This window comes from Chanodichthys erythropterus, chromosome 20 (genome assembly GCF_024489055.1).
Source record: "Chanodichthys erythropterus isolate Z2021 chromosome 20, ASM2448905v1, whole genome shotgun sequence".
Taxonomy (NCBI): domain Eukaryota; kingdom Metazoa; phylum Chordata; class Actinopteri; order Cypriniformes; family Xenocyprididae; genus Chanodichthys; species Chanodichthys erythropterus.
The window spans coordinates 28,294,847-28,321,258 of record NC_090240.1 but is presented as its reverse complement, the minus strand read 5'-3'; the positions used below and the strand labels follow the sequence as shown (position 1 = coordinate 28,321,258).

The following is a 26,412-nucleotide window of genomic DNA, read 5'->3' as shown; positions in this document are numbered from 1 at the left end:
CATGGAAAAGACCAATTACAGCCAATACAGGCAATTTGCCATAGGAAATATATGGTTTTTAAAGGTGCCTTCGAACGTTTTTTACAAGATGTAATATAAGTCTAAGGTGTCCCCTGAATGTTTCTGTGAAGCTGCAGCTCAAAATACCCCATAGATTTTTTTTTCATTAATTTTTTTAACTGCCTATTTTGAGGCATAATTAGAAATGCGCCGATTCAGGCTGCGGCCCCTTTAAATGCTTGCACTCTCCGCCCCCTCCCGAGCTCTCGACTCTATCATTGCATAAACAAAGTTCACACAGCTAATATAACCCTCAAAATGGATCTTTACAAAGTGTTCGTCATGCAGCATGTCTAATCGCGTAAGTATGGTATTTATTTGGATGTTTACATTTGATTCTGAATGGATTTGAGGCTATGCTCTGTGGCTAACGGCTAATGCTACACTGTTGGAGAGATTTATAAAGAATGAAGATGTGTTTATGCATTATACAGACTGCAAGTGTTTAAAAATGAAAATAGCGACGGCTCTTGTCTCCATGAATACAGTAAGAAACGATGGTAACTTTAACCACATTTAACAGTACATTAGCAACATGCTAACGAAACATTTAGAAAGACAATTTACAAATATCACTAAAAATATCATGTAATCATGGATCATGTCAGTTATTATTGCTCCATCTGCCATTTTTTGCTATTGTCCTTGCTTGCTTACCTAGTCTGATGATTCAGCTGTGCACAGATCCAGACGTTAATACTGGCTGCCCTTGTGTAATGCCTTGAACATGGGCTGGCATATGCAAATATTTGGGGCGAACATATTAATGATCCCGACTGTTACGTAACAGTTGGTGTTATGTTGAGATTCGCCTGTTCTTCGGAGGTCTTTTAAACAAATGAGATTTATATAAGGAGGAAACAATGGAGTTTGAAACACACTGCATGTCTTTTCCATGTACTGAACTCTTGTTATTCAAATATGCCGAGGTAAATTCAATTTTCAATTCGATGGCACCTTTAAAGCTTTTTAACAGTTATCAAGGTTGAGCCAAAAGCCTAAGACTAGTTCGCCAAAGTTGGTTTTTGAAATAATCTACAAAATTTAACGAACGATTCGATGGACAGTGGTGGTCCTAGAGGGCAAAGTTGCTCAGAATTAGGAGTTCTACCATGTGGTATAAATGCTGTGGGCATGCGTGAAAAAAAGGCACGATACACTGTGCTTTACAAACGTGAAAAACACAAAGGCGCCCCTCCCCCATCAGTGGGCGATGGCAGACATGTTTTTCGAGACGCGTCAATAGAGTGCCTCAGGGATGATGCATTTTTGTAGGCAAAACCCGGCAGCGAGTTAGCATTTTAGGACTTCCGGTTCCAACGCCGTAAAGTCTATGGGTTTTTTTAATGGGTTTTTGCTAAATCACCTGAAATAAGGTCTGTGGTTAACAAAGCCTCTAAATACTTTCATGTTTTGATCTATGACATAAAACACACCAGATATAACCCACTTGTGAGTTTTTAAACTTTTACTGCGTACTTCCTTTGGCGGGGACTTTAGACGTCATCATGACAAACAGGACATTTGGACTGCATTTCTCATGAAAAAGTGGATAAGTGTTCATAACAGCGCAGATCATAATCAGCGAGCATGTTTTTAAATAAAGTTGTTTTTTTAAATAGGCAGTTTGAGGAAGCTTAGTGGTGATGACGTTGATTCGCGACCATGGTGTGCTGTAGTCTGTTTATAGCCTACTGTTAGCCTCTTATATCTGACAACTTTATTTAGGCTTTAAAATCTATAAATGTTGTGTTAACTTGTAAAGATTATGTTGACAGACAAAACGTGTAAGTGTCATAACCCTTTGTTAAACACAGAGCTTATTTTCTGCGATTTTCCAAAAGTCTATGGGAAAAATGCATAGGCTTTCAATCGAGGGAACCCGTGCGCCGGTAACTTCTGGGTTGGCCTACAAAAACACGTCATCCCTGGGGTACTCTATGTCCTCATAGAGTCGTGACCCCTCAGACGAAGACACCGCATGCCAATTTTCGAGTCACCAGTCGCCGCATTCTTTTTCACAAGACAACAGAATGAGCTCTTTCATAGGTGTGCTGAGTTTGGTAAAAATATCTCATTTTGTTCATGAGTTTTAGTAAAAGTGGCTCCACCCATTTCAAACGTTTTGGCGGCCCTTAGGAACTGTGAATCGGAATTTCAAGTTTTTTTATTATTATTATTGATAATCAAACTCCAGAGAATCTCGCTGCACTGGTTTGGTTCCGATCGGGTCAAAAACCTAGGACTAGTTCGCAAAAGTAGGATTTTCAAAAAATCCAAAATACCAGAAAATTTCGCCAAGCAAAGCCAAGCATTCATCTTGTCCGTCTTGAGACAAGGATTCCAACGATATAAGACTAGAGCCTAAGGAGTTATGAGCCATTTCTTACTTTTGACCACTGTAGCGCCCCCGTTAGGCTGATTGGGGTGAGCCTTGTAGGTCGGTGTGAGTACTACCAGCCCTCAAAGTTTCAAGTATCTACAACTTACAGTTTGGTCACTTTTAGGGTAGAATGCTGATCCTTGGAAAATTTAACAATTACAATAGGGTTTCAGCGCTACATGCTTGACCCCTAAAAATGTATCAGTTTCCACATAAATATTATGTAGCACAGCTTAACATAGATATATATATATATATAAATATTTCTTGAGCAGCAAATCAGCATATAAGTATCTATAATCATTTACTCACCCTCATGTTGTTTCAAACCTGCCTGACTTTATTCTGCAGAGCTCAAAAGATGACGTTTTGAATAATGTTTCAACTGTTTTCATCCATACAATGAAAGTCAATGGGACAACACTTTGTCAAAAACTTTTTACTTTAATACATACAACTTTTCTTACTTTCACTTAAATGTTTTTGGCTTTATATTGTAACTTTTAATTGAATTAAGATTCCTTTATTACATCGCTGCAAGTGTAAAAAGCATTTTATTTTGCAGGTCATCATTGCCTTTGCACAAACACACAAACACCACAGATACTTTTTTTTTTTAAGCTTCCTTCACATTTAATTTACAGCTGTTCAGACCAATTATTCATGTTACGTCTCTGACAGTATATTCATGCTACAACAATTTCAGCTGATTTGATGCGCAAAACAACTCAGTCATTCTGTACAATGGTCATATTGGCCATTACACCTATTGAACAATGTAATTCATTAAAAACATAGGAAAATAATAAATAAAATATTGTTTCTCATCACCATGTTTATACTATTTCCTTAATTTATAACATGATTCTGTTAAGGTGTTGCACTCAGACACAAGGCTCCATTCGTTCTCATTCTTAGACTGGAAGCAACATCGGATCAATGATTTTTCATTTATGATCATGAACAAATACAACAAATAATTGGAAAGGAAAACTGGGATAATTGACATCAGTAGCTGTGTTACAGTGGAGCTTGTGTTGAGAAATAATATTTTGCAAATAAAAAGCGTTACACATTGTGAACAGTTCAGTTTTAGAAATGTTAAGAAACATGATCACTAATAATCTGCCTATGATTTAGACATAAAATAAATACAAAAAACATAAAACTATGAGATACATCTAAACACCTATGAAATATCCACAATGTGAACCTAAAAACAAATAAAACATACATATTTGGGGAAAATTACACAAGTTTTCTGCTCATCCTCTTTCAAGTACATGTAAATGAATGTATGCAGACACATTCAAAAACACATGCCCAAACAGTGACAGATATACAGCTTAAAGAAATGACATATTTAAACACAGTACATAGATGGTGGTACAGTGATTAAGTTCAGAGCTCGGTTTCAAACAGAACACACACACACACACACACACACACACACACACACACACACACACACACACACACACACACACACAGACATATATAGTGTCTAAAACAGAAATGAGGTTTTCCTACTTTAAAGTCTATATGCTATAGAAGCTTGTTTTCATCACTGAATAAAAAATAAAAAAGTTAATTGCCACTTTTTATCTCACAATTCTGATTTTTTTTATGGCAAATGCGAGATTTTAGATATAAACTCACATTTGTGAGAAAATGTCAGAACTGTCAGCTGAGTTAATCTCACAATACTGAGAAAAAAGCAATATAAACTCACAATTGAGAGAAAAAAAGTCGATAAAAATGTGCGACATGAACTCACAATTCCATGACGCAAAAAAAACAAGCTTCCATAGTATGCTTACGTTCAAAAATAAAATGCATGCATTCAGGGAGATAAAAGAAAAGGGAAGAAAAAGGGAGGTTGCAAGTGTCAGGGTTCCCAAAACATACTAATCAAACAGACTAATGATTTTTCCATGACATTTCCATTCACCCAAGATTACTAGATAAGGATTTGTAAAATCCTTCTTACGATTGTAGCTCATGAGCAATTTCTAGCCAATAAAATATTTTAGGGCTGAGCAAAGCTAGAAAATATATAGAGAATGGACTTTTTTTGTTAATTTCCAAGTCATAAATTTAAACTTCCCTGATATTTCCAGGTTTTCCATGAACGTGTATGAATGACATAATCAAAACCAGTGAGCATGAACTATTATAGCCCGAAGAATACAGATCATATATATATATTGGCATAATAACAGTAATTATACTGTTAATGTGTATCAACTTGTAAATTATTATGTTGACCTGATTACATTAAACCAGGCACTAGGGAACAAGATCAAATTATGGGTACAATTACAGCCAAAATGTATGCAGATGAATCCCTTCACCCACAATCCTCCTGTGCTTGAATTGAATGTCTGTCTTCTGAAACCACAAACCTGAGAAATGCAAACACTAATGCTAGTGCAACCCTTTAACTTAAAGCTTTAAAAGGGATAGCTCACCCAAAAATAAACATTTTTCAAATAATAATAATACACATTTATTTTTTTGTTCATACTATGGAAGTCAATGGGGACTAGAAACTATTTTGTTGCCCACATTCTTCAAAATATCTTCTTTTATGTTTAACAGAAGAAAGAAACTTGTGCAGGTTCAGAACAACTTGCTTGCGGGTGAGTACATTTTTATTTTTATTTTCGGGTGAACTATCCCTTTAAGAACACAGATGGAAATAACCTGTACAATAAATAAATAACCTGGTTGAGTCTCAGTATGTATCTGACAATCCCAATCTCCTGTTCCAGTGACTGAGCAAACACACACACACACACACACACACACACACACACACACACACACACACACACACACACACACACACACACACACACACACACACACACACACACACACACACACACACAAAGACGTGGCTGAAATCGAACAGAGCTAAGCACTGCATGATTATACTTGACAGTACATGCCCACCAGATGCCATTAACATGAGAGACGTCTCACATAAACATACACAGCATGACACAGCAATGTTTCCTCAACTGTGTCCTCAGTGACTACACTACACTGCTTTCCTGTTTAAAAAATATAAATGTATGTGTTCTACTACTGTGAAACTACTGAAAACCATTTCCTGTTGATTTAATGAAACACTTGAAATTTTAATCTGAAGGATTATAATTTATATATAGTGACTTTTGCTTAAAAATTGCACAGGTCTGTTTGTTACTAGTCTATAACATGAGCAGAACATTTCTGTCAAAGACATAAACACTGTTCAGAATGTGGAAATATATGAAAACAACCCAGGACAACATTTATGGTGCGATCGTGAGGTTTGTGCTAATCACATGCATGGAAAGGTCAATCACTTTTGAAAAGTTTGGGGTCAGTAAGATTTTTTTTTTTTTTTTTTTAAAAGATGCCTCTTCCGCTCACCAAGGCTGCATTTCTTTGATTAAAAATGCAGAAAAAAGTGAAATATTATTACAAAGTAAAACAACTTTTTTCTGTTTTAATATATTTTTTGAATGTAATTTATTCCTGTGATGCAAAGCTGAATTTTCAGCATCATTAGTGTTACATGATCTTCAGAAATCATTCTAATATGCTGATTTGCTGCTCAAGAAACATTTCTTATTATCATCAATGTTGAAAACAGCTGTGTTGCTTTTTCCAGGATTCTTTGATTAACAGAACAGCATTTATTTGAAATAGAAATCTTTGTAACATTATAAATGTCACTTTTGATCAATTGAATTCATACTTGCTGAATTATTAATTCCTTAAAAAAAAAAAAAAAATTCTTACTGATCCTAAGCTTTTGAATGGTAATGCTGAATGGTTTGACAACCTCAACCATTATTAAGAAAGATGTTTCCAGTCAGTTAGTGTAACACCAGCTTCACTGGCCATTATGGAAGCTGAAAGCATTAAAGCATACAAACATATTTCCTTGTGTCCTGTTGTTACAAATCAATTCTCAAATAAGACTGATCAAAATGATCTTCACTGATCATGTAGACAAATGCAGCGTGAAAGATGAAGCATTGATCATAGCAGGAAGACTGTATGGACACTGTAAGAAAGTCCTTGTGAGTGTGTGTGTGTGTGTGTGTGTGTGTGTGTGTGTGTGTGTGTGTTGAATATAACACAGCAGTAGGTATGGGGATGATAGAGGGTAAAGGCAAATAAAAATAATAACTTGCTTCTTGCCCTGTACAGTGGAGCATTTCAGGTTTTTCAACAGAAGATCTGTAACTAACTAACCACTCATCCTCTTTCCTCTGGATCACTCATTCCACACCGTGACCTCTTCCGGGATGGTGGTCCCATGTGTGAGAGAGAGAGAGGGAGGTTTTAATAGCTGGCATCTGTCCGGTAGCTGGTGTGGTAAGAATCTGCGGTCAGCTGAGTGGTCTCTGTAGCAGAGGACGGCTGCATCACGATGGGACTGCTGCCATCTGTGGAAACAGACACCAGTGTCACGCTGCTTTATAATACGAGCAGCTAACAGCCCAAACTGTACCCTGTTGCTAAGCATTTCAGGCATGATTTTAAGTGCCAGGAAGCCACTTCAAATGCTGAACAGACCTAAGTAAACAATCCGAAGGCATTTAACTGCAATTCTAAGTGAAACAGGCAATAATGTTGGGCAGGACTTGATTTTATCCATTAGGATTTGATTTAAAAACCAATGATACTATTGACCTACCTGCGCGGCCTTGGTTATGCCAGCAGAAAAGAAAAGTTTCATTTCAGAAGCAGATAAAATTGTGCTGAAAGATTATGAAACCAAACGATATTCCTTTACAGTAACATGCAATGAATTGTGTACAATAGTGCCAGGGACATTTATTAAAACCCCATGAAATAGTTTGATGAATGCAGTTTTATTTCCAGACGCACTTCCTTTTGAAACAGGAAGTAGGGGAGAGGGCATATTGAAGGTCCTTTTTAAAAATTCTTAATAGCATTTATTTTAAGACCACAAAACTTGAGATGAACCAATATAAAAAAAAAAATCGGATTTTCATGACATCACATCGCACTTCAGCTTCTCATCATATCTTCTGTCCAATCAATTGCTCTCTATAATCTGAAGTCCCGCCCCCTCCTACACTATCAACAGACGCTGAAGCTGCAGCTGAAATCATCAGTCATTTGTTCACACATTTACTAGTTTCTATATGGTGAAGTGCACTATATAGAGAATAGGGAACGCATATTTACGAGTGTTAATATGCTTTCCATTGACGCGAATAAAGTCCGTTTTCATGTTAGTATAATGTGATCCACCGCAGCGCAAGCACAGTCTGCTCCAGTCCAGAGACACGAGAGCACAGAGTGGATCATATCTGCAATTAGGCTCAGACCACGAAAGGTATCAGACCCATTTAAATTCTGCACAGAATGCTGTGTTTTAAAGTGATATAGAGGAGATAAGGAGGAGAAACTGTTAGAGATTAGAAGGAAACAGAGGTTTTACTGAGTTTAACAGCTCTGGCCGAGCTGTGATTTAAACGAAACGCTATTGGCTATTTTAAAAAAGGGGCGGGGCTGTTCCATATCACCCTGTCTTCCTGTTTCAGTTGAAATTACATCAACACATTGAATAATGCTGCGCATTCCAAGACACTTCAGCGGGCCTTTAAGTCATCAAACCATGATATGCTTGCTATTGGTTGTCAGTGTCCAGTGGAATGATATTTTAGAGAACTTTTATTTAGACTTTTAGAAATACACCAGCTAATGTATGGTTTCAAAAATACACATGGACTAACAGCCACAAAACTTCCATTTTGATTTCTTGAAACCATGTGTATGTAACTATTGTGAATGAATGAGCGAGTCAGTGTGTCTCACCTCTCTCATCAGACTGCATCTGAGCTTCTAAGTCTTCAGGAGACACATAGAAATCCGGCTCGTCTGCCCGCGGAGGATGAGGTTTACACTTCCCACAGCAGCAGTTACAGCAGCAGCACAGACAGCAGCAGAAATAACAGCCTGTAGCCACACCGCAGAATATAAATAATGCCTGTCAAGAGGGGAAAAAGGAGAAATTCAACAGCATGTACATAATTTAACTTACTGACCCTAAACCTTTGAATGGTAGTGTATGTATATATCTTATAAGTTTGCTTCTGAGTATGACTAACCTTGGCCCACCAGCTGGACAATACAAAGTATGTGTTAACATTCTCCTCTCCAAACTGTTCTGCCACGTAAAGGCCCAGAGATCCATATTTGTCATATATGTTGCGTTTGGTGGGGTCTGATAAAATGGCATGAGCGTTGTTGATCTCTTTGAATTTCTCAACCGCTTCTGGATTGTCAGGATTCTTGTCAGGATGAAACTTCAGAGCCAATTTTCTGCAAACCAAAAGACCAGAAATGAGAATGAAACTTTTAATGCAACTATGATCTTTTCTGGAATCAATGCCAATCTGCTTTTAGATGTGTTAAAGGTGCTAAAGATGATCTTTTCGTCGACTGAGAATCCAAAGACTGTTAGTGAGTTTTTGAAATCAGCGCATGCGTAAGAACAACCCCCCTCCTTCACAGCTCATTTCGAGGGAATGCCTCCCAAAACTCGTGCACGGGTATTAGAACACGAGTGTTTACCACCGGCATTCGCTCTGTCGTGTTAGTGGATTCATTATGCCGGACTCACCGCAGGTAACTCATAATCTGCAGTTGTTACTCCTGTCTCCTGACAAAAGGAACGTAATGGCAGTGATTGACAAGCCAGAGGGCCAATCGTTTGTGTGATGATCACGTAAACGATTGGCTGATGTTTTTAAGGCCCTACCTTGTGCACAGATTATGTATATATTAATATTATATCTTTCAGTGCACCTAATAAATAGTCTTTTATCAGTTAGTAAAGACAGTTTCAAGAAATACTGCAAAAATGTATAAAACAAAACATCCTCTTTAGCACCTTTAACATAAAACTATTGCTATGCTCAGAATGGTATACTAACTGGCAGCTCTTATTTAAAAAAACAAACAAAAACAGTATGTGAAATGCTAAGCATTATTTTAAAATAAATGTTGGTAAATGTAGTCAGTCATCTGTGTATTCATGCACAAAGAAAGTTTACATGTGTGCACAGTATACATACTAAATGCAACAACAGTAGTGAGACTAGAATGGTAGAATGTTATCCTGAACATCCAGAGGAAGTGAGGAAAATGTTCTGTCGCCCTCTAGTGGATTCAAATGTGCTTAACACAAGAAAATTTGTTTTTACCAACACAATCTCTCTTGGGTTGGGTAAAGTAAAATAAGATCAAATAATGTAAGGCAAAATAAAATGGAATAAAATGGGTTCAGAGCATTTTCTCCACTATTTTTATTTGTAATCTTTCTATGTCCATCCAGAGTGTCTCACCTGTAGGATTTCTTTATGTCTTCTGGTGCTGTGTTCTTATCAACTCCCAGGACCAGGTATAAGGATTCTCCCGACGTGGAGAGTGAACGCTGTCTCTGCTGCTCCGCCATTACTCGCACACACACTCACACAACCTCTCCTTTAACCTCACACAACCACCTCCTCAATCTGAAAGAAAAGGAAGCAAGATGCGTTTGTTATACGTGTTGTATGTGCCTATATTTCTGTCATTCTCCATTTATACTTTCACTGCTTTTTGGTTTCTTTCTTTTCACAAAGCAACAGAAAATGTAAGTGTGCACATGCTGCCATCCCAGAAATGTGGCAATAACTCTTTTCAGTTTCCAAATGTTTTAACATTATTATATACACATTACCCTTTAGCTCAGCAAAACACTGAGTTCCACCATTATTACACCAGTCATAGACTCATCATTGCCCCAAATGTCTCTGTTCTGAGAGCACTGAGTCACTGCATTAACATTGTGTACACTCACTGCACTATAAAGTCATGTGACTTTGGCATGCAGGGAGGAGTTTGAGAGGAAGGGAGAGATGCTGTTTCCCTTTAGGTGTGGCTTTCTTTGCTGTGACTAACCCTTATATTCGCATACTATATGTCCTAGCAAGTTTAGCAATTAGAATTTGCACGTCCCCAATCATAGTATTTTAAAATAGTATGCCAAAGGTGAGAGGGGTATACTGCAGCACTTTTTTAAAGCTGTGATGAAACGCAAGTACAAGACAAAAAAAAAAAAAAAAAAAAAACTGTAGGGCTGGACTTGATTCTATGCATCTGTTGTTGATTGAATTTTGCAATGTGGGTGTTGCACTGAAAAGTGCAGGCAGATGAACATGAGGTTAAAAGGAACACTCCACTTTTTTTGAAAATAGGCTAATTTTCCAACTCCCCTAGAGTTAAACTGTTGAGTTTTACCGTTTTCGAATCCATTCAGCCGATCTCCGGTTCTGGCAGTACCACTTTTAGCATAGCTTAGCATAGTTCATTGAATCTGATTAGACCGTTAGCATCGCGCTTAAAAATGACCAAAGAGTTTTGATATTTTTCCTATTTAAAACTTGACTCTTCTGTAGTTAAATCGTGTACTAAGACCGAGGGAAAATAAAAAGTTGTGATTTTCTAGGCTGATATGGCTAGGAACTATACTCTCATTCCGGCGTAATAATCAAGGAACTTTGCTGCCGTTCCATGGCTACAGCAGTGCAATGATATTACGCAGCGCCCGTGAGCCCCTGCTTGCACAGGGAACGTGCCTTGCAACCATGGAGACATTTGTGAGAGACGCTGCCTAATATCATTGCACTGCTGCAGGCAGCCATGATACGGCAGCAAAGTTCCTTGATTATTACGCTGGAATGAGAGTATAGTTCCTAGCCATATCGGCCTAGAAAATCGCAACTTTTCATTTTCCGCCGGTCTTAGTACACGATTTAACTACAGAAGAGTCAAGTTTTAAATAGGAAAAATATCAAAACTCTTTGGTCATTTTTAAGCGCGATGCTAACGGTCTAATCAGATTCAATGAACTATGCTAAGCTATGCTAAAAGTGGTACTGCCAGAACCGGAGATCGGCTGAATGGATTCGAAAACGGTAAAACTCAACAGTTTAACTCTAGGGGAGTTGGAAAATGAGCCTATTTTCAAAAAAAGTGGAGTGTTCCTTTAAGTGACTAAATTATTGGAGAAGTCCTGCATACGTCACCAGAGAGAAGTGTGATGTTTTCATCGAAAGGTCCAGTTGTGACATTTTGATAGACATTACAAGGTCAATAAAAAAAAGAGGAAACATTCATGGATGAATTGTAAACAATAAGATCTATAATATTAATTTATAGAACTCATAGGGTGAATTGGACCGTACTGAAAATGAACAGAGCAGCTCTAAAACACACTGAAACACAAGATCATGAAAGGCACATTTGTAAATAAACACAGTGCCGTGCTTCACTCAGGATATATCCTTAAAGGGTTAGTGCACCCAAAAATGTAAATTCTGTCATTTATTACTCACCCTCATGCTGTTCCACACCCGTAAGACCTTCGTTCATCTTCGAAACACAAATTAAGATATTTTTTGATGAAATCCGAGAGGTCTCTGATCCCCAAGGGAAAGCAACATAATTACCACATTCAAGGTCCACAATAGACGTAAAAACATTGTTAAAATAGTAGGGGTCGACCGATTATCAGCGCCAATATTAAGCATTTTTCTTGTTATCGGCATCGGCCATTTTCAAAACCGATTTGCCGATAAAACCACTTTATTTTGAAATGCGCGATCTGGCACTGATCCAGCCACCTCAGTCAGAGCGCACCGCTCTGTGGCCTAGACTAAGCCCCGCCCATCGTCCGTCTGATTTGTTGGGAGTCACGAGCCTGGCCAATCAATAAGGCTGGCGCGGCTGGAAAATGTTCCGCTCTCACACCGAAAGCACAGGAGCTGCTTCAGTGATCATCATCACACATCAATAAGTTATCTCTCGAAGGTAAGAATGCAGTAAACGTTCCTGAAGTTGCAATAAATCACTACACTGAAGTTGCAAAACACCTAAATATAATCGATTTATGATGACAAGCCCCGTTCAGTTATTATACTGTGAATTCCCGGTCAATGTCCGTCATTGCAGTGATATGCTTTAACGGATCATCACATCAGTGCTGAGATAGTGAAACTAAAACCTACTTCTCTCACCATTCGGCCAACTTAACGTTATATTGTGAATAGATTATCAACACGAATGAATTCCCTCACGTCTGCTGCGTTTTTTTTTTGTGTTGTTCACATAGCTTCACTGAACATCGTCCGTTCCGTTATGGCTCTTTAGTCAAAAAAATTGCGCATATTTGGAGAAATATTGCTTTATTCTAACATGATTGCAAAATAATTTATCATACAGATTCAGAATTACCATTATGCAGTTTTACTTAGTTTACAGAATGCTGCTGATCGATGCTCCCAGCACTTTTTATGTTTGTTGTTATTATTAATATTAATGTTGTTATTATGAACAGTTCTCAGAATTAAAGATGTGTTAAAATAATTTAAAGAGAGTCTTTGTCAGAGGCCTTTTTATTCTTAATTTTGACAATTTTCATTTTTACACGACACATATCGGTTCAAAATATCGGTTATCGGTCTCCTTGATCTGTAATAATCGGTATCAGCCCTGAAAAATGCATATCGGTCGATCCCTATAAAATAGTCCATGTGACTACAGTGGTTAAACCTTAATGTTATGAAGCGACGAGAATACCTTTGTGCGGAAAAACAATGACTTCATAAAATTAAGGTTGAACCACTGTAGTAGTCACATGGACTATTTTTAATGTCTTTACTACTTTTCTGAACCTTGAAAGTGGAAACAGTGTTGCAGTCTATCGGAGGCCAGATAGCTCAGGGATTTCATCAAAAATATCTTAATTTGTGTTCTTACAGGTGTGGAACAACATAAGGGTGAATGATAAATTACAGTTTTCATTTTTGGGTGAACTAACCCTTTAATCTGATTTGTTTTTTTGAAAAAAAAAAAATATCAGAATTTTATTCTGGATAAAGACAATGAAGTCTATATGATATTTTGCAAAAAGTTTTTTTGTTGCAGTGTGCTGTTTTTTTTCTGTACAAATAAGCACATTTTACGATTGACGCGCGCATTTCGTCAGTAAAGCCGGTTCCCTGATTACTGCTAAATCGCCATCACCTGCTTTCAAATGGAGCAGCATTTAAAAGACAGAGCCGTAGTTCACTGATAAGCCACGCAATAACGCGCTCATTATCGAAGGCGATTCATCTGCGATATGAATGTGATATTGCGTAGCTTGTCAATGATCTATGGTTCTGTCTATTAAATGGCACTCCATTTAAAAGCAGGTGATGGCGATTTCGCGGAAATCAGGGAACCGACGAGGTTATGAATTAGCTGGTGTGTTCCAAAACTGACGAAATGCGCGTGACAATCGCATGCAATATATCGGTTAGCCCTACCCCTCATTAAAAGTTCAATAAGCTCACTTTATGCAGACAGACAAAAGTCTGGCTCATCCAGGAGACAATGTTTTCCACACCGGGAGAATCATAAGTTATGTCCTCCCCTATGCAGGAAAATCAATTAACCCATTAACCCAGAGTAATTCAGGTTAAGACACTTCCACACAAAATGGCTGCCAGGTGAAGAAACATTTCACTGTCACAACAGGCCAATAAATTAATCAATCAATCGTTAACCCCCCAAAAAAACAAAAAAAAAACACTACTCTTTGTAGGAGTACGAATACCTTTTCCTCATCAGAGGAGCTTTCTTTGTGAGACAGTTTCGTCTCCATCCCAGGCTAATCGTGCAGCTTGTCAGTGAGTATTAGCAGATTAGTATTAGCGGAGCGTCTGAATAAGTGAAGGGTTATTTCTGTCCCTTCTCAAACCCTGTGTGTTTCTTCAAAATGGACAGTCCCATTATTCCTCTAGGTGGGATACACTAAGTGAGTGTGTTTGGCTGAGATTTTGTTGGGCTTTTGAATGATGTCACAGCCAGCCTTGTGCACCACTGACGTTATTTCAGAGTAGCCTTTGACTATTTCATTTGTGTCAAAACAAATACAGCATCAGCTCAGATGATAGTGCTGCTTTCTAAAACTAGTAACTATTGCTCATACTTAGGATTTTCTAACAATTAAAATTAAACTTCTCTTTCTATACATGACTGATACCTCAAAACCTTGCAATTACAATTTTTGCTTGGTATTAGATTCGCTTAGACAATAATACTGGCAAAAAAAAACAAACAAACAAACAAAACAAAAAAAAACACCCTGAAGGAGGCACCAGAGTCACATTAAGGGACCACAATATCATAACTTGTGTCCAAAAGGGTGTGCTATCAGAGTATGTACTGCATTTAATGAACGCATCAACTGTTCTGTAAGTTTGCATGTACCATTTAAAAGTTTGGAGTCAGTGAGGTTTTTTTTTTAATGCTATGGAAAGAAGTCTTCATTTATTTGATCAAAAATAAAATAAAAACTAATATCGTGAATTATTATTACAAATTAAATAACGGTTTTGTAATTTTATACATTTTTTTTAAAAATGTAACTTATTCCTGAGATCAAAGTTGAATTTTCAACATCATTACTCCAGTCTTCAGTGTCACATGATCCTTCAGTAATCATTCTAATATGCTGATTTGCTGCTGAAGAAACATTTCTTATTATTACCAATGTTGAAATCAGTTGTGCTGCTTCATATTTTTGTGGTAACTGTGACAACTTGTTCAGGATTCTTAAAAGAATAGACTGTTCAAAAGAACAGCTTTTATTTAAGTATAAATCTTTTGTAACATTATAAATGTATATACTGTAACCTTCAATGAATTTAATTCATCCCTGCTGAATAATAGTTCTTTAAAAAAATCGTACTGATCCCAAACTTTTGAATGACGGTGTTTGTAGTATAAATACAATCCCAGTAACATCTATTCTGCATACTACAAGTATGTTTGTCCTTGAGAAGCCTCTTTTGACTTCCACCATTAAGCAGTGACCTCAACTCCCAGCAACCATATCGCAGTGTGCTAAAAAAAAACATTATATTAACATCCTGGCAACCTTCCACAACACCTTATAGCATCACACACCACCATTTGCTGAGAAAATGTAAAAAAAATCAAAGTAAAAGTCTGTGGTTACAATTTGTATCTAATATTGTGTCAGTAAAAAGCATGTATGTGTGGGCTGTTAGCAGATAGACTTCCTGCTTCAATCAGCAGGTCATTAAATGTGATTTCTAATAGGGTTTTCATCAGAAGCAGGGCTCTGCAATGCAGCTTCACCAAAACACTACATCCATCTCTCTTTCTCTCTCACACACTCCCTTCCCCCTCTGTTTCTCTGCACCACCATATGGTCCAGCTAAATCTTTAGTGGCCATCTCAGTCTGTGGACTAGACGGCTGTCAAAGTCTCCTCTCCACAGCTTAATGAATATCACCGAATCCATGTATCTCCCATAAATGTTTGTCCATCAATTCTCTGTCTGGTCCCTCTGTTTGTGTTCTAACATCCTCCCACTCCACTCTATGCGTTTCTCCATCTATCCGAGCAGGTGAAGTGATGTGGCTTGTATTATGTGCTGTAGGTTTTAAAAGGTCTGTTTGTAGAGGGATGGAATAGCAGGAAAGAGCGGGACATGTTTGATGAGAGTCTATACACAATGAACAAATACACAAAGGCTGTGACACACATACAGTAATAGTGTTGACATAACTAAAACCAGGGTTATTAAAGTTAACCAGAAATGAAACCATAAAAACATGAACATTAATTGAAATAAAGCTAAATAATACGGTTAGTTCCTGTCCTTGATTCTGATTGGTCAATAGCTGTGTTTTATTCATGATTTATAGAAGAGTATTGTGATAAAGAGATCGAGTTTATCACCTGCATTCAGATTTAGCATTTTCCTTCAGGTCAGTCATAGGTTCATAATAAAAAATCTGTTTAAAAAGTCTGATGTATTATCTTGTCCTTTTAACAGTTAAGGGGTTTTCCCATGACTGACAGCGCTAGTCAAAGCAGTTATCAGTTGCGTCTTGTTCTGTGTTCACAACAATTCAGTCTTTTCAATATAAAAGTCTTCGCTACTGACACACTCATAAAGACAGTCTTTGCTGCCATCTAATGGCGTAATAATGTAACTTCTGTTGCTTTTCACTGTCAAAGACAGAAGGAAGAAGGAAGGCTTTTATTGAAAGCTTACTTAATGAAAGTTGCATTAATACTGGCCTAACTATTGGCAGATACCGATATTTGTCACTTCCTCTCTTATTTGAAATTTTGTCACCAAAGTAGATCGAATTTTGATCATGTTTTAAATCAGCAAAGTTCAAAAACATTTTCATTAAATTATACTAGCAGGTTTATTACTGCATCATCAAATAATTTTTAATGAACATGCATTGGATCCATTTAACATTCAGCAGGCCTACATAAAGACAACAGAACAAAGATACATATGAAATAAACAGTGCTTTTTAGGTAGGTTTAATAGTTTTCAGGTACAGAAATACCTGCATATTCCTCACTGTATAAATGATATACATATTTATCATTCTTTATTGTAACAGACTTCATTGTGATTAATCTTCTAATTTGTTTTTGTATACATTTTAATATTTTTTGTAAGTTTAAATATATATGAGATCTGCATTTTACTAAGACGGGACTATTATTTTGACGGGTTTTCTCATCTACGGAGCTATAAGAGTAATGGAGAGCATGCAGTTCTTCAGAGATATTTTGCAGATTTAAAGTTTGTCAGTTTATTAAGCACCCACGAAAAGGCATAATATCTGTGTATTTGTTTACTGTTAGTTGTAAAAAGTGTTTTGAGTGATTCGCTGTATGTGGAGAGAGAGTTTAATGTGCACTTCTTGTGCTCTGTATTGTTTAGCATTTGTGGTGATTTTTTTGGAGTGAAAAGGGACACAAGAAACTTAAAACATTAGTAAAGCTTTAGTCCTCACTGACATTAAAGCGCAGATAGCAGCACTAGGATTACCCAACAGTCATTATCAAGCTCAGCGCCTTCACGCAGTTAATTAATAAACCATCGGTTTGTTATATCGGCCTTTTTCCTTCTACAGCCGATATGCCGATGTTTGTAAATTGAGCAAAAATCGGCCGATAAATATAATTTATACATCGCTGCATCCATAATTGATACATTATTTTTGGCTTATTAACAATATAGCACAGCCTCTCTTACCTTATTGCTTACATATACTTTTTTGCAACATTTTCATTTAGTTTAAGTTGAAGTACTAAAATAACTAAAACTATAAACTTTTTTTAAAAAATCCAAAACTAATAAATAAAAATGTCAAAAATATCAAAATTGATAAAACTAAAATTAATATAAAAGTTAAAACAGAAAATATACAAATAAAATCTAAAAAAAACCCAAACAAAAAAACCAAACAAACAGTCTAAAAACAATAGTCATAGTATATCAATGATACTAAAATAAAAATAACATGTATTGATAATTGTAAGGGATAATTAAAAAGGATCTGAAGCAACTATCAAAACAACATAATGAGCAAACAGGTGGTGTTCAAAGGTTGGGGGGGAGGGGGAGTCTCAGAGAAGAAGAAGACCAGATACCAAACAGATGAGTGGATGTGATGAACAAACAGCATTTATGAAAAGTCACGGGGTCTTGTGTTGATGATGATGACGACGACGACAACTACTATCTACCATTTTTCTAATATAGACATGAAGAAATCAAGAGGCACAACTCTCATGGAAATTAATATTCCATTACAGTCCAGGATCACGTGAGTCTACTGATGTAAACACACTAATTAGTGTTCAAAATTTCATGCACTTTACATCACACAATTCATCACACGTCATTGTTGTGCATCCTAATGTCACTCCAATTAATCCAACATTGAAATATACACAAGAACTATAAAATACACAGGTGAGTAAAAAATAGATACCTTACAGTGAAAATGTCTCCATAATAAGTTACAAGTCACCAATTCCAATACGACCTGATACGACTGGACGTGCTGGTTTCGGCCTCATCACCGACTGCAGCCACGTTCTCATCTAATATGAATTACCTGCAATTCACAACTACCCGCTAATGCGCTTGCATTCACTTAAAGTAGCCTTGTTGACAAGTTTGGGTGTTTAAGGGCATAACACACAATATATAGCACATTCAGTGCCCTGTAGATGGCGATATTGCTTATTTTGTAGCTGAAATAAACTGCTGCAGAGAAAGTTAATTGCCATGCAAAATCTAACAATACATTACTCATTACAAATGTACTGGAGTAAAGTGTACATATACTTATTCAAAAATGTAGTCAAATAGAGAGTAGAAGTGCTATTATCTTTGATATGCACTCAGTAAAACTACAAAGTAGCCAAAAAAGATACTTAAGAACAATTTACTCAAATACTTTACACCTCTAAATATATATTGAAACTATTTTGTTGATTCATTAAATCATTACTTATGTGGCCAATTATTGCAAAATGGTACAATCAATGTATGTGAAATAATGAGGAAAAAAGAAAGAAAGAAGGAAACTCTGTCTCAAGATGTGATTTCAGTATCAGAGCCCGAGAAGACAGAGAGAGGTATGTTGGGTAGGGTAACATCAGTCCCAAGTTCTTGTAGACACCTCACTAACCCTGAGAAATGTCTGCAGTCACCACGGAAACAATGGTGCGGTTGTTAAGATCTGCAGACTAATGATGTTATTAATGGTTGCCAGTCAAGTTACTCTGATTCTTGCAAGAATTTACTGTGAATATCACTATATCTGATACCTTCATGGCAGGAACGGCACAGCAAATACATCTGAAGGAAAAGAGACTAAAGACAAAAGATGGTATATCATAATCACTAAAATTCATGCTTTTGGAGCTCGACAGCTCTGGGGTCTCAAAGCGTATGTACGCACAGATTTGTTCTTAGAGTGTGCATACGCATAAATCCATGCCAACGCTCAGATTTATAAAAATTATCTTTGACGTGGAAAAGTGCTTAGTGCCTCGTCAGGGCCTGAGCAGACGTATGCACTTTTCTTTGTCAGAGTACTGCAGGTTTTTGGAAATCTAATCGGCTAAGCGCTCATTGTCACAGTTTTAAAAACAACAGCTTTCTTCTTTTGGTTTGGTGTCATGGTGGATTTGTTTCCAGGTGGACCGTTAAAGAATGCGACACACACATCTCTTGGAAATCATGTAGAATTCAACCAATCAGATAACGACTTCAAAACTCACAAAGTTTTTCCCCATTTTGTGTGACATACGCATCTGGGACGCATTTAAGCTCAAACCGGCGCGCAACGTTTTGCTACGGTTTCTAGGTTGAACGACATGATTTCTGGAAACGGTGTGCAACGGGGTTTGAGATACGTTTTCTCTTGTTCGGTGGGTGTGTCAAAAATGTCAGCCTAATCAGCAGCAACATGTATATAAACCACACGGTATTAGAGACAGCTTGCACAATGGCTCCAAGTAAAGTCGTTTACAAATGTGTCCGCCGCAGCTCGGTATACGCAACAATTGAAGATATTAGAAGACATGTTTGTAGTAAGAGTTTTATAGTAAAAATATAGCATATCAATTCTTCAAAAAGAACACAAAGAATGGCCTTCTCAGCTGCCATAGTTGCAACTCTTGCGTCATCAGAACAGGACAGTGTTCAACGCACCACCGTTTCCGCTTAAAAAAAGATTTGCAACGTTTTGTCGGGTCTGAACGCAGCCCAGATGTTCAGCCAACAGTCCGCGGGCGTGACGTCTGAAGCGGAGACTATGTGACCATTAACTGACATCAGAGAATCACAAATACACAAATGAGTTGTTAAATTATTGGAACGTTCATTTAAAATCTCAGGGGATACTTCATGTAAATATTTTAGGACAAATTAGTTCGACAGACAAAAAAAAAATTTCAAGTAAAGCAGATCCAGTAAGTTCCCTCCTGTGATTGCATATAGTGGCCTAAATTAAATATGTGTGCCATGTAAGGTGTGAATTTTCAGGTCAGGAACACACATACACACACACAATGAGCATCTGTCAGCCTCTGCTAAACTCTCTCCTCTGTCGGTCCGCTCTTTCTCATATCTCTTTGTGTTGTCCTTTTTCCTTAACCTCATTTTGTAGTATCCTCAATTTTTTTTGAACATTTACCTCTTTTCCTCAATTCTGTGTTAGTAATTTGGTGTGTGTTTTTGATAGTATGAACTACACCTTAAACAAGAAAAAAAGAAATTTGTAAAGGAAAAAGTAAATTTTCATTTACTTCATAGGTGAACAAGCATCCTTATAATGAACTCTCATCAGAGATGTAATCGGACTGTGATAAAAGCTTTAATAATGTGATCATCACACCTGTAATCATCATCTGGAAGCCTGTAATATCACTCCAATGTAATCATTTCAGAGTGACAGAGAAACATTATTCAATGCACATTTAAATCAAGACACATCTGAAACTAGTAATGTGTCTTACTATACCAATGTCAGGTAAAAACAACCCATTTGCCAGTATTAAAACAACCTCTCTTTGACCATTCAGTATTTCTTAACATTTCCAAGCCAACAGATTGTTACATTTATTTGTGAACTTCATTATGATGATTTAAAGAGCAGTTATATAAATGTTCAGGTAGAATTAATCCAGTGTAACAATGCTGTGTGTCATTTTTGATTATCAGATTCAGAAAGATAGCCTCATTCTGGCACACGAGACGCTACACTGCCTCATATCTGAGGTTGAGTGGGAATTGTATGCGCATGTGTGGTGGTTTCACCATCAAAAAGATTAGGGCCACCCATAAAGAGCCATATCTCTCAAAAAAGTAAAGAGCTGAATTGATAAAGGCAGCAAAAAGTCTTTAATATTGTTTTTTATTAATATTTAACTAGCACCCATCTCATAAAAAATGTCTTGTGAGAACAAGTATGGTCTTCATCAATCTTTAACTTTTGATTCTTGCTTGCAGTTTCAGTTTTGCTGCATATCAAATATGAGTGGTCCAAACAAAGTCACAAAAATGCCTTGACTAAAATTCTGAACCATCATGAATGTAAGAAGGGTAACAGCAAAATACAGGCGAAATGTTATCCTTGTCACTATGGATCAGCTGGTCATATTAAAAGCTATACTGGGTCATTCCATGTCAAATCAACCAAATTTTGGAAACTTCCCCTTGCTCAATTTTTTTATTTTATTCATATTCTTTCTAAAGAAAGACAAATATAAATAGTGACAATTTTCACCTGAGATTTGGAGCCAACAGGGGAGTAAAAATGACTTTAGAAAGATGGCAGCATCATTATTTTATTTACACAGATTGGTCTATAGTTATGGTTAGATCTGTTGATTTTCACAATCTTTGTTGCATTATGCCAACAGTGGCAGTTCAAAAATGGGAACAAGCAGTTTAAGTTTTTTTTTTCCTCTCCAAAGCTTTCATACCTATATTTCAAGAAGTATTAAAGATATCTTAACATCCTTTTAGAATTTAGAATTTTCTTTTAGTATCTTCATTCATGAAGGTCTTCTGTCTGAGTGTCATAAATATTCTTTTCCCCAAGTTTGTGTGACTGTAACTCAAGACGTATTAAGAATATATCTAGCCTATATGATTTTACCCTCTAGCTCTTAGTAAATGTTCCTTTTAGCATGTTAATTTTTAAGGCCCTATATGGTTCAATCCCATAGATGTGGGGATCTCATTGTGTCCAAATTGTTGAATATTATATTACCCATTTTCAATGGTCTAAAACAAAATGTGGGTCAGAGCTGATACTTAATGTATTTACAGGCCAATGTCTGAAGAATAAATAATGTTGAAACTAGAAATGTATCTTTCCCTCTATCAAAGCAGTTGGAATATCCCCGTCTTAGTGCCAAAAATATACACTACTGAGAGCAAGTTAATGTGCCACTCCATGTCAGTCTTTTCATAAGATTCTATATTTAAATCAGTTTCAGAGATATTTGGAAGAAGGGATTTTGTTCATTTTAACAGCTTCTGAACCTATCAAGAGTTCAAATATGCAGTATTGTAATATGTTTGAAACAAGCTTCATGCCTCCTAGGAAAGTGTATTTGCTGTAGGAAAGTGCACTACCAAGATTTGCCTCACCTGGATTGTATAAGTATTACAATTTCCCATTGTAATAACATGTGAAGTATAGTCATAGATCGAGCAGTATTTGGTGGAGTCACTGTTAATACCTCAAATATTGAAACATTTAAGGGCTCTCACACTTGAAATAGTTCACCCTGGGTAATTCTTAACCCCGGCTAAATGGGACCCTCGGTTGTCACACTGCTGGAGTTAACAACTAATCCTGGTTATTCATAATCTGACATGTCATACTAAATACCTAAAGCCTGGGTTACTGTTCATATTTGTATATACTGTACGTGGTGTCAACAGTCATGACTGGATAAAACAAAATCACATTTGGTTTTGTGTTTATCATTGAAAATGGGTAAAATTCAACAATTTGGACATGGAGCGGCATCGAGATCCCAATATCTCTGGGATTGTAATTTTGCTCCAAATCTCAGGTGAATTCAACACTGACAATAAGAAATGTTTCTTGAGTGCTGGAACCCCATTTTAATTGTTAGAATTTCCAAGCATCAGCATTCTCCCCTAAAAGTGATCAAGCAGACCAAACTGTAAGTCATAGAGACTTGAAACTTTGAGTACACACTGATCAAAAGCACGTAATGGCTCATAATGCACATCTTGGATTGATGAAATTTTCAGGTATTTTTGATTTTTTTTTTTTTTAAACTACATATGTGAAATACTAGGTTTTCCACCCAATGGGAACCAAAATGGTGCAGAAAGAGTATGATTGTCAATAAATATAAAAAAAATAAAATAAAATAAAAAAAAAATCAATTTCCATTCATGTCCACAACAGGACACCAAAACTTTTGAAGTAGGCGTGGCCACTTTTATTAAAATGGCTATCCCACTTGAGTAGAATGAGAATTTCACCAAACTCAGTACACCCATGTACGGGATCAGTCTGTGGTCACGTGGCAAAAGGATGCAGTGACTGGCCACTTGGTGGCGCTATAATATATATATATATATATATATATATAATATAATATATATATATATATATATATATATATAATATATAATTAAAAACAAAACAAAAAAAAAAACAGCTACAGCCATGCAACAGTCAATTCTATTGACTTGAAAACTGGCATGCGGTGTCTTTGTCCAAGGTGCCGCGATTGTCTAAAAGGACATTCACGTATCTCAAATAACACGGCCACCGTCGGAAAGAGATGATTTCAAAAACCTACTTTCATGTACTAGTCCTAGGTTTTTGGCTCTACCTCAATAGCTTTTAACATATTTTATTAGTAAACTGCCTGTATTTACTGTAAATGGCCTTTTGCATCTATGATCAAGTTAGTTATAGGCATGCTAAATAAACCATAATACCTTTTTATCATTTGCTTAAAGGCCTTAAAGAGCTTGAACCCCCCGTTAAGTGCTGCTTGTAGCCATTTTAAAATATATTAAAACAGAAAACAGTTATTTTATATTGTAATAATATTTCACAATGGTACTGTTTCTACTGTATTTTTGATCAAATATAAAAACATAAGACACTTTCAGCATTAAAAATTGTACTGACCCCAAACTTTTAAATGTTATTATACATGATTTTTATTTTTATTGTGGTTGCATAGAGAGCATTGAACATGAGTTTACACTCAACTAAAAAAAACCAAGCAGAGAGGGGACTTTTCGTCTTTATTTCAGAAGTCAATCTCACACCACAGTTCTAACTGTATGAGAAAAGGACGTCCTTATACCCCCGTCACAGACTACACAGAGTTAGCCAGCCTGCGTTGACAGGAATACTGACCAAACAAAAACCTTCAAGAATCCTGGCACAGCTGTGGTAAGAAAACAACTTTCAAGACCATCCAGTTAATTAGCTAATGGAGTGCAAAGGTGCTTTCTTCAGGTCCTCTCAATGAGATGGACCACTCAGAGTTACACAGCATTTTAGAAATAAGTGTGAAAATAGATGGGCAACCACCAGAGAAGTTCAAACCTGAGATTTGATGAACTAAATATGTGCTAATGACAACAAAAGAAGGTGGAAGACTGAGTACTCTAGAAAAAAAAATGACTATCTATATCATAATATTACAACTTGGGTAAAGTTGGTTTTATATTCGCACATTTGGACTTTCCAATAAATGTGCAATAAATTAATGTTTGCAAATTTTAAGCAGCGACATGATATTGACAACCAACGATTGTCAACTTACAACATATTTCACAGTCGATCAAAATAGGCAAATATTGTTTTAATGGCATATTTACTTGTGAATGTCCACTGAATGTCCAATGTAGTGTGATTAACAAGGCTATTGAATACAGATGTCCGAATGTGCAAATATAAAACCAACTTTACCCAAGTAAGATGACATAAGAAGGAAAACTTGGTTTAACATCTCTCGACTAAAACAACAAGAACAAGCTTTTGAACAAACTTTGGAAACAAACAACCAAGACGAGTAACTCTCGTTCTCTCATCGTTTCCTCACCCTCATGTTCCAAACCTGTATGATTTTCTTCTGTGCAATTTAAAAGAAGAATATTTTGAAGAATGTTGGGAACAAAATCTTTGGTTACCACTGACTTCCACTGTATGTGGGGAAAAAAACTGAGACATTTCTCAAAATATCTTATTTCATGTTCCAGAGAAAATCAAATAGGATGATAATGATTAGATAAATGATAATTAATACCACAAAAAAAGACCTGATAGCAATAAATACGACGCATCACTTCTCTTTCTGGCAAGATATAGGAAAAACAAAGCCAACAGGCAGTGTCTTACCCCTGAGGTTTAGGCAAGCAGACCATTGTTTGAGATTCAGCAGCAACACAAATCTAACAAATAACCTCAAATACTGATGACAGCCTGATGGGAAGAGTTTCAATACTGATGGAGGACAAACGCTACCGTGTTGACTGACTAGTTGGAGATTTAGAGCCTTTAATCTCCCTGTTCTGCGCTCAGCATCCATATTGGTTTAAAGAGATAGTTCACCCACATTTACCATATCATTATATACTTTGTCCAACCCCGTTCGAAATACAAAATAAGATGCGAAATGACAGCCGCAGTCACCATTCACTTTAAATGTATGGGGAATAAAATGCAATGACAGTGAACAGTGATTTAAGCTGTCAATCCTTCACATCTCATTTGGTCTTTCAGGAAGAAAGAAAGTCATGCGACATGAGGGTGAGAAATGATGACACAAATTTTCCTAAAAGAGAAGTATCCCTTTAATGCTGGTTCACCGGGCTGCATTAATCTTTCTCTCTCAAAAACCTACTACAGCAGCACTAATCCATGAGCAAGGGCAGCATGCGTGTGTAACGCACAGATAGCATTCTCCTCTGGCTGCGTTCACTTTTCTTACCGTCTAGGAGAGAAGCGTAGGTAGAAGTGCAGATAGTCAGTTCTTCGTATATTATTTCCAATATCTATAAACGGCCTTCAAATAGGACTGAATCAACCTGCGGTGCTCAGAAACGGTGTCCTGGTCTTATGATCGTGAAGCGTCTCCACTCAATGGGAGTCGTGCGCTTACGTCACGGTCGATCTAGAAAGGAAAATGGGCGGAAACGAAGAAGGAAGCCGTTTGCGGGACTTAAATGATCAGATCATGTATTTCTGAGCATGAAGACTGCTGTGTTTTCATTGTCAGAATTATTGAGGACAATTGCATGTATGTAATAGTATAGAAAGAAAAAGGTAAGGTGAGTGCTAAGTGCTGACGGATGAAAAATAATTAATCAAATAAAATAAATAAATAAAAGTTAAAACTAGCGTTATATTTTTGTTATTTTTACAATACTTTAATTTTTAAAAATGTAAGCAGTTCGCTATGTTGATGTTAAAAGGGTGACTTAAAATACGTTTGATCGACAGCCAATCCAAACGAGGTATCGTTGA

The 26,412-nt window shown here is 36.7% G+C and overlaps 2 protein-coding genes across 3 annotated transcripts in view; one reads left to right on the top strand and one right to left on the bottom strand.

Moving 5' to 3' along the window:
- Positions 1-2,856: 2,856 nt before the first annotated feature.
- Positions 2,857-26,066, bottom strand: dnajc5ab (DnaJ (Hsp40) homolog, subfamily C, member 5ab). Of its 2 annotated transcripts, none has more exons than XM_067370918.1 (5): positions 25,877-26,066; positions 9,826-9,993; positions 8,587-8,800; positions 8,294-8,465; positions 2,857-6,891 (listed from the first exon to the last, which is right to left on the bottom strand). In XM_067370918.1, exons 2-5 carry the CDS (start codon positions 9,933-9,935, stop codon positions 6,788-6,790), a joined length of 600 nt encoding a protein of 199 aa, XP_067227019.1. In that variant the 5' UTR covers positions 9,936-9,993; positions 25,877-26,066; the 3' UTR covers positions 2,857-6,787. The 2 variants fall into 2 exon arrangements, with proteins under 2 accessions (XP_067227019.1, XP_067227020.1); XM_067370919.1 differs by lacking the exon at positions 25,877-26,066 and adding an exon at positions 10,203-10,284.
- Positions 26,067-26,354: 288 nt separating this feature from the next.
- gid8b (GID complex subunit 8 homolog b (S. cerevisiae)) overlaps positions 26,355-26,412 on the top strand; it is a 6,826-nt gene continuing 6,768 nt past the window's right edge. The window contains exon 1 of the mRNA XM_067370917.1: positions 26,355-26,412. This exon is cut by the window's right edge and continues 81 nt beyond it. The gene's annotated coding sequence lies outside the window, so the exon portion shown is untranslated.

Excerpts from the sequence above, each read along its gene's own strand:
- dnajc5ab (XM_067370918.1), bottom strand. The coding sequence starts at position 9,935 with ATGGCGGAGCAGCAGAGACAGCGTTCACTCTCCACGTCGGGAGAATCC. Across the intron at positions 8,466-8,586 it reads TGTCCAGCTGGTGGGCCAAG|GCATTATTTATATTCTGCGG; the intron begins GTTAGTCATACT and ends CCCTCTTGACAG. Across the intron at positions 6,892-8,293 it reads GATGCAGTCTGATGAGAGAG|ATGGCAGCAGTCCCATCGTG; the intron begins GTGAGACACACT and ends CTGTTTCCACAG.